Source organism: Ambystoma mexicanum, chromosome 4p (genome assembly GCF_040938575.1).
Source record: "Ambystoma mexicanum isolate Mex_15411 chromosome 4p, UKY_AmexF1_1, whole genome shotgun sequence".
NCBI lineage: Eukaryota > Metazoa > Chordata > Amphibia > Caudata > Ambystomatidae > Ambystoma > Ambystoma mexicanum.
Genome location: NC_090927.1, coordinates 118,262,067 through 118,274,566, shown reverse-complemented (window position 1 = coordinate 118,274,566; position 12,500 = coordinate 118,262,067). Strand labels below are relative to the sequence as shown.

At 45.5% G+C, this 12,500-nt stretch overlaps 1 protein-coding gene across 2 annotated transcripts in view; it reads right to left on the bottom strand.

Moving 5' to 3' along the window:
- Positions 1-12,500, bottom strand: part of LOC138453056 (cGMP-dependent protein kinase 2-like) — a 524,549-nt gene that overhangs the window by 67,435 nt on the left and 444,614 nt on the right. For both annotated transcript variants that reach the window (XM_069605521.1, XM_069605520.1), the window contains exon 16: positions 6,322-6,463. In XM_069605521.1, coding sequence (XP_069461622.1) covers positions 6,322-6,463 — 142 coding nt within the window. The remainder of the gene's footprint in view (positions 1-6,321; positions 6,464-12,500) is intronic.

The following is a 12,500-nucleotide window of genomic DNA, read 5'->3' as shown; positions in this document are numbered from 1 at the left end:
TCCCGCTTCATTCAATTGCACTCGGATTGAGGTGTCACTATACAGGGCTTTAACAGGGTCTAGAAGCGACGGTGGACATTTTAGTTTTTCTAGTTTTCCCCACAATTTCTCCCTGTTTACGCGATCGAATGCTTGGATCAAGTCTATCGACGCTATGAATATTGTCGGATGGCCCTCGGAGACTCTTGCCTTCAAAATGCTGATCATAATATTGACAGAGGTGCCTAGGTTCTTTTCAAAGCCAGATTGGAACAGATCTGGTGTTTTTGCTTCTTTCTGCCAATCCCAGAATTCGTCCAAAATCAGAGATCTGAAAAGCTTTCCCAGCACATCCAATGGCGCTATGGGTCTATAGTTTTTCGGGTCATCCCTAGGGCCTTTCTTATAAATTGGGACAATATTAGCAGTTTTCCAGGTGGCAGGGATGGATCTTGTGACCTGGCATTTTCTGAAGATTTCCGTTATTAGTGGTGCCCAGGTTGCCGCGTACAACTTCTTGATCTTCTCCAAAACGGCCTGTTCGTTACATGTGATCCATTTACTTATGCCATGCTTAGTTGTTTTCCTTGCATTTGGCATATTAACATTACAAACACTGTAGTGTACGTGGGATGACTCAAAGACTGGGGAGCAGGTGGGGTGTCTCAAAGACCGGAGAGCATGTGGGGGGCCTCAAACACTGGAGAGCTAGTGGGGTGTCTCAAACAATGGGAAGGAGGTGCAGTAAACACTGGAGAGCAGATGGGGTGTCTCAAACACTGGGGAGCAGGTGGGGTGTCTCAAAGACTGGAGAGCAGGTGGGGTGTCTCAAAGACTGGAAAGCATGTGGGGGGCCTCACACACTGGAGAGCTAGTGGGGTGTCTCAAACAATGGGAAGGAGGTGTGGTAAACACTGGAGAGCAGATAGGGTATCTCAAACACTGGGGAGCAGGTGGGGTGTCTCAAACGCTGGAGAGCTGGTGGCATGTCTCAAAGACTGGAGAGCAGATGGAGGGCCTCAGACAGTGGAGAGCTAGTGGGGTGTCTCAACGACTGGAGAGTTAGCAGGGTGTCTCAAACACTGGAGGGCAGGTGGTGTGTCTCAAACACTGGAGATCTGGTGACATGTCTCAAAGAATGGATATGAAAAGGTGCTTTAGCTGCGCACGGACCAGATAAAGTGCAGGGAGCCTGTGCTCAGGCCAAGCAGTGGCTGGGCATCTAATTATGCAAGGACGGCCGGTGACAGGTTCAGGAACTCCAGCGGGGGAGCAAAGCAACTCCAAGATACTCCTCGGAGGGAGGGGAGGGCAGAGGTATGACACGGCCATGTAGCCCTAACCGGCTCCAGAATTCCATTGCCAGGAGAGGTACACAACGTGAAAGGGTCACACAAATAATCAGACGTGACAGGTGAGATTATGACGGGGACTTCACAGGCCCAGAAGAGGGGGAATCAGAACAGTATGGGACAGAGCAATTAAACGGGTATAAGGCGTAGACAGGGTAGGGCCTGAGTGGGCACGGCCAACCCAGAATCTGTGAATGCCCCTTCAGCAGCTCTATGTGGGCATTTACAGATGTTAATGTCACTGCCATGGGTCCAACTACATTAGCTTCAGGCCCCACTTGTTAGACAATCCTGGCTAGGCCTCTGGGGGGACTGGAAAGGGAAACAGGCTCAAGGAAGGCGGTGATTAGAGAGGGGAGTAACGCACAGGCTTCGAAAGAGGCAGCAATAATAATTTAGGGGAGAGTGAGTCAACAACGGTTTGGCACTTCAAGTCTCTATCTCCCTCACACACACTCTTTCACTCACTCTTTCTCCAGCCCGGGATGGGGGACATTGCTAGCACCAGTGCTTGAGAAGGAAACACACAAGTGCAGGTGCTCACTATCCCAGAGCATCTGTTTACTCTTGGGAAGTGCCGTTACTCCTCCATTAAAAGTATTGGCCTCCTGCTGAGAAGTGCCGGCACTAGGTCTTTCAAATAAAAGAAGTGCATGTACCCAGAACCAGCAAGCACCTGCCCATTTAAAGCACTAGTTATGATTGCTCTGGCTCAGTTTGTCAACATGCTGAAAGGCACGGATTATCCGGTCACTGAGATTGGGAAAACTGCCAGCCAGCACCCCTGCAGCTATGTAAGCACCCCACAAAAACTAGACACATGGAGGAGCTATAGTATGGAAGCCACAAGGTGAAGGGCACTGCACACTGTGTTGCCGGATGTAGGACACTCATCAATCCAGCATTAACAGCTGTGGTTACTCCATATAACTTGAATGCTCCAGGTGTAGACTGTGTCCATAAGCCAGAGTTTCATAGATAACTGTTAATATTTCTTTTTTATTTGGTGTGATTTGTCACACGCCGCATGCAAACAGGTTGTTTCTGCGTGCAAATGTGCATATGCTAAAGCTGGTAAGGCGGCTCAGTAGGTTGAGTGCTTGCTGCTGAGATTTGAATTTGTATTTGTATTTTGTATTTGTACACTTATATAGCACACATAACGGACCAAACCATATAGTAGCGCAGCTGGAACAAAACATTTGAAAAGAAGCAGGTCAAGAGTCCATGCCAAGGCAGAAGAAAACGATACTCTGAAAAAGCCCCCATCTGAACAGGAATGTCTTCAAAGCCTTACGGAATTGATAGAGTGATTCGGGTAACCTAATTCCTCTATGAATCGAATTCTAGAGCTTGGGGGTGAAAACTGCAAATCTTCTATCTCCCTTGTTGCGTGCACTGAAGGGGGGATTGCCAGAAGCAGACAATCACTAGAACGTAAATCTCTCAGTGGTTGAAACCGTTGAATCTTGTCTTGCCGATATATTGAGTCTATGCCTTTCAAGCATTTGAATACAAGGCAAGCCACCTTAAATCTAATACGGTCTTCCACTGCTAACCAATGCAAAACACGACGAGAAGGGGAAACATGAGCTGTCTTGCCCAACCTGAAGATTAATCTAATTGCTGCCTTCTGAGCTTTTGGAGCCTCCGCATCTGTTTAAGTGGGATGCCCATCAGCTGGCTTTTGCAGTAGTCCAGATGTGCATTTGTCAAAGCGCCAATCACAAAGGCATGATCATCAATCGGAATGTACGGCAGTAACTTCCGTAGCAATCTCAAGGAAGAATAGACTGCCTGGACTTTCGCTCCACTCTGGCCTTCACTGCCCAGGTTGCTCTGCCAGATACAGCCTACATTTTTAACCTTAGAAACAAAGCTGAGGTTAGAGCCTAACTAGGTCGGGATGGACTGTTCCTTGGCAGCATTGAGCAGATGTTTTGGTCCAAACAGAATAAAGTCAGTCTTAGATGCGTTCAACTGGAGTTAATTATCAGACATCCATTGACTCACTTCGTCTAAGCAGTGCTAAAACACTTCATCAAAATTAATAATCCTGATGTAGATTTGGGTATCATCCGCATAGGAATAAAATCTCATCCCATAACGTCTCAGAATATCCATCAAGGGGTGCATATACAAGTTAAATAACATCAGTGAGAGGGAGGATCCCTGCGGGACTCCACAGCACATCTTGATGGAATTCGAGAGGAATTCTCCCAGCCTAAACTGCTGTTGACGATTTGTCAAAAAGGAGTCTAACCAGTTAATGGCGTGATCCGAGACCCTGCCCACCTCCCGCAATCGGTCCAGGAGAATATGATGATTCACTGTATCAAAGGCTGCCGATAGGTTCAGCATCGTCAAGAAGGAGAGCTCACCTCCATTAAATCATCCTGGACACACAACAGGGCAGTCTCGGTTCCAAATCTAGCTCTGAAACCTGATTGAAAAATGTCCAGCAATAATTCTTTCTCCACAAACTCATGCACTTGACCGGTGACCACATTCTCAAGGTTCTTTGCAGGCCAAGGAAGTTCTGCAATAGGTCGATAGTTCTGAAGGACCTCTGGGTGCAAAGTGGGTTTTTTCAACAACGGTGTACCTATGGAATGCTTTAGTTTTAGATCGCTGTGTGATCTGAAGGTCGCATGTTAAAATCCGGGCAACACAAACTCAGCCTTTTATGCTTCTGAGGTTGTTCAATGAGTACCTATTTCAGTTGGTTAATAATAATTGTTTATCAAAAATGTTCTATTTAAAGTGCTTTAGACAAATCACTATATATAAGTACATTCATATTATTTTACATGATGGCTGGAGGAGGTATTTGAGTGGCTTAAAATGCCACTTTACCACAAATCACTGGTCACTGGGGAATCGTGGTTCGAAAAGGAGATTTAGGCATCAAGAAAAGTTCTCAAAGACTTGGGAAAAAACCGGAATATTTGCTGGAGATTCCCAGAAACTGACAAACTAATTCTTAAAATGTTTGCCCAGGCACACATTTTTTTTCCAGGCCATCCTGTGCCTGAGACGTTCCATTAACGAAGCAAAATGGGTGCATCCATCTTAGCCAAGCTATGCTATGTTACTGTGATTCACACCACACAACGCTGCCATTTGCATGGTCTCCAGGCGCTCTGGCGGATCTGGAAAGGAAGCGGGTTGGGTGCGGTTAGTTACTGGGATTGAGAGGGAAAAGCACAAGAGCAGTTTGATGTGCTGTTGGTAGTTCCTGCTCCGAAAAACCTGTCACTGTGCGCTGGTTTGTTTTTAGTTTGTCGATGGTATGTGGTGTTTGGTGCATGAGCGTGTATGGGATCATTTGTGTGTGATTGGTTTAGTTTCCTGTTAGGTGTTGTGGCGTGTCTGCAGTTTGAAGTTGGAAATTGTGTTGTTGTTTTGCGTCAGATGTATATGTCTGATCTGTTCAGTGCTGGAGGGTGAGTGTGCAGAGTGTTTGGAGAGTTTTTAGTGGGCCGTCGTCTGAGTCTTTTTCTGCAGTTTGTGTTGATTGGATGAGTTACTGTCATTCTGGGGTTGTTTGCCAATAGGATGCTTTATTTCTTTGGGTGGCCGTGTTTCAGGCAGTCATGTTTTTCATTGTCTTCAGTGTTTCTATTGTGATGTGTTGGTGAGTTCCTTTTATGCTGTTTCCTATCTAGCTTGGTGAGTTAAAGAGCCATGTTTTTAACAGTTTTCTGAACTTGAGGTGATCATCTGTTGTGCGTATTGGCTTTTGTAGAGAGCTCCAGAGTCTCGCCGCTATGCAGGAGAATGCTGATACCCGGAATTTGCACTTAAAATATTGTTTCTGTTCGAGGTGAAGTGAGGGTGTGAATTTAGCCTCCCATGAAAACAAGGTTACTACACCCATCTGGTGTGCTGGAGGGCCTTCAGATAGCATTAGGATCTAGGCTCCATGATTTGAGTGTTTTGTTTGGGTCGCTGTCCTGTGAATGCAGTTCTCTAGCCCCAAGGCACCACACTTTTACATTTGTGAAGAAAAGGCTAGCCGGTCCAGTTATTAGTTTGGAAGAGCACTGGTCTATCATCGCCCTTCAGGACAACATACATTTTCAGCCTGTCCTTGGAGCCTAGAACCACATATACATCTTGGCATTATGTTCTGAAATCATCAATAGAGTCGATGCTGGTCTGCAAGCCACTGGAGGTAAGTGTGACACTCAGAAGGGCACCGGAAAAAACGAATCTCGGTTGTTTGACTGTGGCAGAAAGGTTCACGGTCGAATTGACTGTAGTCGATTTCGTCGTGAATACAATTTTACTGCGGGCAAACTCACCAATCTATGGCCTCCCTCTTCCCCAATAAAACCTCCCATCCCCCCACTTACCTTTTCTCCATCTGCTGCCTCTCCTGACCCTGCAGCATCAGTTCCGTCCCTCTAACGCGGGTTGGATCCGACGCTGCAGGGTCCTCTTTTCTTTTTTTTTTTGGTGTCCTCCGCTTCCAATGTTGAGGAAGCGGGGGACAACCCTGCAACCGCTGAGGCCAAAGATACCGAACATGGTGAGCAGGGGTCAACCCTGCAACCCCCGCCCTTCATGTTTGGTATTTTCGGCTTCAAATTGAACGCACAAATTCGAGCTAATGGTGAATTCTGTCAAATCTGCCATTCGTTCAAATTTGTGCGATCAATTTGGGTAATACCGAAAAAACAGAGGCAAAATAGTGTGATGCGCTTCCCCCGAGCGTAATCTGTGCAGCATCAGACAGTTGGAATACAGGGACATACTGTTGAAGAAGGGTGGGATGTATCCACAGAATAGGATGAGGAATACTGAGGTGTCCCCCCTGAAAACAGAGATGGGAAGGATTGAGAAGGAGTGCCCTCTCCAGCGTCAGTATACTGGAAGCGTTTTTCGCTCTTAGATCCAGATTCTATCTGTGGACTCAACAAGGTTGTCTCTCCCCCAAAGCCTAGTTGGCATTGCAATGGTTGACAGCATCATAAGCAAACATTACCAGTTTGACGTATCCATGTTGATCCATCATAAGGTTCTCAGGCTTCAGGTCCCGATAAATGACTCCGTTAGCGTGCAGATAATCCAGGGCCTCGACAACACAGGCACAACAGAAGACAGTCGCTTCTTCATGGAACCTCTTCCTAAAAAGACATCAGGTCAAAGATCACAGTGGGTTCTTGCAATGGTAGATAGTAAACCACTTAGGCTATCTTCAATGTACCTGTTCAGAATGACCACAAAGAGTCTCTCTTTTGGCCTCCCAAGAAAGAGAGCAGAAGTATGTTTTTCTACACTCAGAGGTCTGCAACCTGTGGGACCCAAGATGATTTAGACAATGACTCCAACAAGCCATCGCTATTGACTGTGTTGGCTCGGGCTGATGGGAGATATAGTCCAAACCATATGCGAGCCAACGATTTCAGACTCTCATTCATGCTTACAATAACTGATGCCCTTGCAGACGCCTCCTTAATGAAGGTGTTCCCCCAGATGTGATGTGACACCCCAGGACAACACTTTGGGGCTAGATTTGTTTCTAAAGATAACATTCATTCCTGAAAAACCATTCTCTGAAACCAAGAGACTCATGGACTCATGCATCAAAGAGATGACACGTGTCCAGATTTTGTGTAGCGTGTCCTTTACAATTAATCTTGTACATATGTGCATTTTTCATTTGTATCCAAGCCCTTGAGATAGATTTATCAGCTATCACGGGATCTCCTGAAACATGAAGTTGACACGCCGCTGCACCGCAAACTCCAAGGGGGTCCAAAGCAGCTGTTTGAAATTATCTCTTTCCCAGAACATGTTGACACATGAATGAAAACCAATCCCCTACCTTTAATAGGCAGAACAGGAGTTACCCTTCCATGAGTATTGCACTAGGTCATTGTATCCAGTGCTTTGTATGTGTCACATTGTGATAGCTGCAGAACACACTTGTGCACTTGGCCAGTGAAAGTAATTGCCAGGTAGATGGTCTGGAGAGATTCCTAGTCATGTCATCGAATCTGTAGCATCGAAAGGGCACAGCATCAAAACCAAAGCATCGGTTACCCATGCATCGACAGGATATCTATTACATGTAAAAGTGCTTTTCCATCTAAACCAGTCCATCACAAATATAAATGGACCGGTTTCAACGGAAATACACTTTTACATGTAAAAGATAACATTTCAATGCATTTTTGTTGTAGTTTTAAACGTCATATGGAGCTGTCCAGTCCTGAAATTTCTGCACTGGCCAGCTCCTTGTAACGTTTTAAAGTTTTGTTTGTATATTGGGGGTTGGATCCACCAACCCCCACACCCACCCCCCACCCCAACCCTAACCCTAATCTAACCCTAGCCCCAACCCTAACCCTAGCACTAGCCCCAACCCTAACCCTAACCCTAACCCTAACCGTAGCCCCTACCCTAACCCTAACCCTAACCCTAAACCAGTCCATCACAAATATAAATGGACTGGTTTCAACGGAAATGCACTTTTACATGTAAAAATAGCATTTCAATGCATTTTTGTTGTAATTTTAAAACGTCATATGGAGCTGTCCAGCTCTGAAATTTCTGCACTGGCCAGCTCCTTGTAACGTTTTAAAGTTTTTTTTGTATATTGGGGGTGGATCCACGAACCCCCACACCCACCCCCCAACCCTAACCCTAAGGTAACCCTTAATCTAACCATAGCCCCAACCATAACTATAACCCTAGCCGCAACCCTAACCCTAGCCCCATCCCTAACCCTAATGTAGCCCTTAATCTAACCCTAGCCCCAACCCTAACCCTAACCCTAACCCTAACCCTAATGTAGCCCCAACCCTAATGTAGCCCCAAGCCTAACCCTAACCCTAATGTAACCCTTAATCTAACCCTAGCACCAAACCTTAACCCTAGCCCCTACCCTAACCCTAATGTAGCCCCAAACCTAACCCTAACGTAGCCCTTAATCTAACCCTAGCCCCAACCCTAACCCTAGCCCCAACCCTAACCCTAACCCTAGCCCCAACCCTAACCCTAACCCTAATGTAGCCCCAAGCCTAACCGTAACCCTAATGTAAGCCTTAATCTAACCCTAGCCCCAACCCTAACCCTAATCCTAACCCTAGCCCCAACCCCAACCCTAACCCTAACCCTAGCCCCAGCCCTAACCCTAACGCTAACCCTAGTCATTTCATCGAATCTGTAGCTTCGAAATGGCACAGCATCGAAACCAAAGCATCGGTTACCCATGCATCGACAGGATATCTATTACATGTAAAAGTGCTTTTCCATCTAAACCAGTCCATCGCAAATATAAATGGACTGGTTTCAACGGAAATGCACTTTTACATGTAAAAGATAGCATTTCAATGCATTTTTGTTGTAATTTTAAAACGTCATATGGAGCAGTGCAGTCCTGAAATGTCGGCATTGGCCAGCTCCTTGTAACGTTTTAAAGTTTTTTTTGTATATTGAGGGGTGGATACACCCCCAGCCCCACCAATCCCCACACCCAGCCCCCAACCTTAACCCTAAGGTAACCCTTAATCTTACCATAACCCCAACCCTAACTATAACACTAGCCGCAACCCTAACTCTAGCCCCATCCCTAATCCTAATGTAACCTTAATCTAACCCTAGCCCCAATCCTAACCCTAATGTAGCCCTTAATCTAATACTAGCCCCAACCCTAACCCTAGCCATTTCATCAAATCTGTAGCATCGAAATGGCACTGCATCAAAACCAAAGCATCAGTTACCCATGCATCGACAGGATATCTATTAAATGTAAAAGTGCTTTTCTATCTAAACCAGTCCATCACAAATATAAATGGACTGGTTTCAACGGAAATGCACTTTTACATGTAAAAGATAGCATTTCAATGCATTTTAGTTGTAATTTTAAAACGTCATATGGAGCTGTCCAGCCCTGAAATTTCTGCACTGGCCTGCTCCTTGTAACGTTTTAAAGTTTTTTTTGTATATTGGGGGGTGGATCCACCAACCCCCACACCCACCCCCCAACCCTAACCCTAAGGTAACCCTTAATCTAACCATAGCCCCAACCCTAACTATAACCCTAGCCGCAACCCTAACCCTAGCCCCATCCCTAACCCTAATGTAGCCCTTAATCTAACCCTAGCCCCAACCCTAACCCTAACCCTAATGTAGCCCCAAGCCTAACCCTAACCCTAATGTAACCCTTAATCTAACCCTAGCACCAAACCTTAACCCTAGCCCCTACCCTAACCCTAATGTAGCCCCAAACCTAACCCTAACCCTAACGTAGCCCTTAATATAACCCTAGCCCCAACCTTAACCCTAACCCTAATGTAGCCCCAAGGCTAACCCGAACCCTAATGTAAGCCTTAATCTAACCCTAGCCCCAACCCTAACCCTAGCCCCAACCCCAACCCTAACCCTAACCCTAACCCTAGCCCCAGTCCTAGCCCTAACCCTAACGCTAACCCTAGTCATTTCATCAAATCTGTAGCTTCGAAATGGCACAGCATCGAAAACAAAGCATCGGTTACCCATGCATCGACAGGATATCTATTACATGTAAAAGTGCTTTTCCATCTAAACCAGTCCATCGTAAATATAAATGGACTGGTTTCAACGGAAATGCACTTTTACATGTAAAAGATAGCATTTCAATGCATTTTTGTTGTAATTTTAAAACGTCATATGGAGCTGTGCAGTCCTGAAATGTCGGCATTGGCCAGCTCCTTGTAACGTTTTAAAGTTTTTTTTGTATATTGGGGGTGAATCCACCCCCAGCCCCACCAACCCCCACACCCATCCCCCAACCCTAACCCTAAGGTAACCCTTAATCTAACCATAACCCCAACCCTAACTATAACACTAGCCGCAACCCTAACTCTAGCCCCATCCCTAATCCTAATGTAACCTTAATCTAACCCTAGCCCCAATCCTAACCCTAATGTAGCCCTTAATCTAATACTAGCCCCAACCCTAACTCTAGCACTAGCCCCAAACCTAACCCTAACCCTAACCCTAGCCATTTCATCAAATCTGTAGCATCGAAATGGCACAGCATCAAAACCAAAGCATCGGTTACCCATGCATCGACAGGATATCTATTACATGTAAAAGTGCTTTTCCATCTAAACCAGTCCATCGCAAATATAAATGGACTGGTTTCAACGGAAATGCACTTTTACATTTAAAAGATAGCATTTCAATGCATTTTTGTTGTAATTTTAAAAAGCATATGGAGCTGTGCAGTCCTGAAATGTCGGCATTGGCCAGCTCCTTGTAACGTTTTAAAGTTTTTTTTGTATATTGGGGGGTGGACCACACCTAGCCCCACCAACCCCCACACCCACCCCAACCCTAACCCTAAGGTAACCCTTAATCTAACCATAACCCCAACCCTAACTATAACACTAGCCGCAACCCTAACTCTAGCCCCATCCCTAATCCTAATGTAACCTTAATCTAACCCTAGCCCCAATCCTAACCCTAATGTAACCCTTAATCTAACCCTAGCCCCAACCCTAACCCTAGCCCCTACCCTAACCCTAATGTAGCCCCAAACCTAACCCTAACCCTAATGTAGCCCTTAATCTAACCCTAGCCCGAGCCCTAACCCTAGCCCCAACCCTAAGCCTAACCCTAATGTAGCCCCAAGCCTAACCCTAACCCTAATGTAAGCCTTAATCTAACCCTAGCCCCAACCCTAACCCTAACCCTAGCCCCAGCCCCAACCCTAACCCTAATGTAAGCCTTAATCTAACCCTAGCCCCAACCCTAACCCTAATGTAACCCTACTGCAAAAAAACAAATATTATTCATTTCGATACTACCATCGAATTATAGTCAACAAAAGGGTACTTCGACGGTAAGGCTTTTCGTTGCATATAATTCAATAGTGTAGTGTTAGATGAAATTAAATTGGATGGAATGACCAGATACCTCTGGATTGAATTCCAAGCTGCCTGTCAAAGAGGAGGTTAACCCTGAGAACCGGTGGTTTCACCTGTGCCTTATGTTTAGGTCATGTTATAAAATCTGAGAATTTAAGATCCTTTTACTGTAGTGAGTAAACACCTTTGTTTGCACCAGTCAAGAGCAGTCGCAGTCTAGCCTGGATGCTTGGTTGCCTCTTGGTCTTCTGTTGGCTGAATGTGTGTGTGTTGTCTCTCCATATCTTAGGAGGTGAGCGGGTAGAGGAGACATAGCTTCATCGGGCACTCTGATATGCAAGGCATGGCACAAGGGCTCTTATGTTCCCCAGTGTACTGGAATCTGGAATACTCATGACAGCTCACCGGGCCAACTACCTCTGCCCTGTCTCCCCCCTACACTAGTCTCCACCATCCACAATCTATGCTCAATTTTCCACTGCAAACTTCCATTTATCTGTTCAACAGTGGGCACAGTTAAGAAACATTGACACCAACTCATAGAGAGGTCACCTGCAATAGGGAAATGTCACTGGCTTTCCACACTAAGAGGTTTCTAACTGCAAAGATGTCGCACAACTCCCCTCAAAGGCAAGAGATCTTGAAACCTAATCCTGCAGGAACAACATCTCCATCGTTGGGCAGATTGAGGGGTCGGAGAGCGGTTGGATGGAAGAATCCCATTATTTATTTATTTGTTTTTGCCTTTATAGAGCGCAATTAACCTGGAGGGACCTAGGCGGATTGAAAAGGTATATCATCAACCTACACTATATACTACATCCTATTACTGGCTAGGTCATGGGTGATGTCCTATACAGTAATCTGCATAATCTGTTTTCCCTGCTGTTCTCAAAAGTACTTCCATGAAACACATTCTGAAGATATCAAGGCTCTCAAGTAAATGTTTAGTTACTAGTTGGGAAAAAAAGACACTATGTTGATTAAAATATGTAAGTATAATAGAGGGGGTAGATACTTCGGCTTCATTTTATGCCTTTTGTTATTCAAGTTCTTGAGTTGGTATCACAATAATTAAATATTTATGAGCAAAGAATAGTTTCAGTTCGAGAAATGGGGTTAAGCAAAGTTCGGAAAATCACAGTATCTGGTGACACTGAGGAGAGCGTCCAACCAGCTCAATTTCCTACAGTGACCTACAGCCTACCTGGGAATGCTGAACATTTGTGGGTGCAGGTGGTCACCCTGTTTACTGACAGTTGAGAGGACAGTGTCACAGTCAAGGTGTTGTGCTGTTTATGATCCT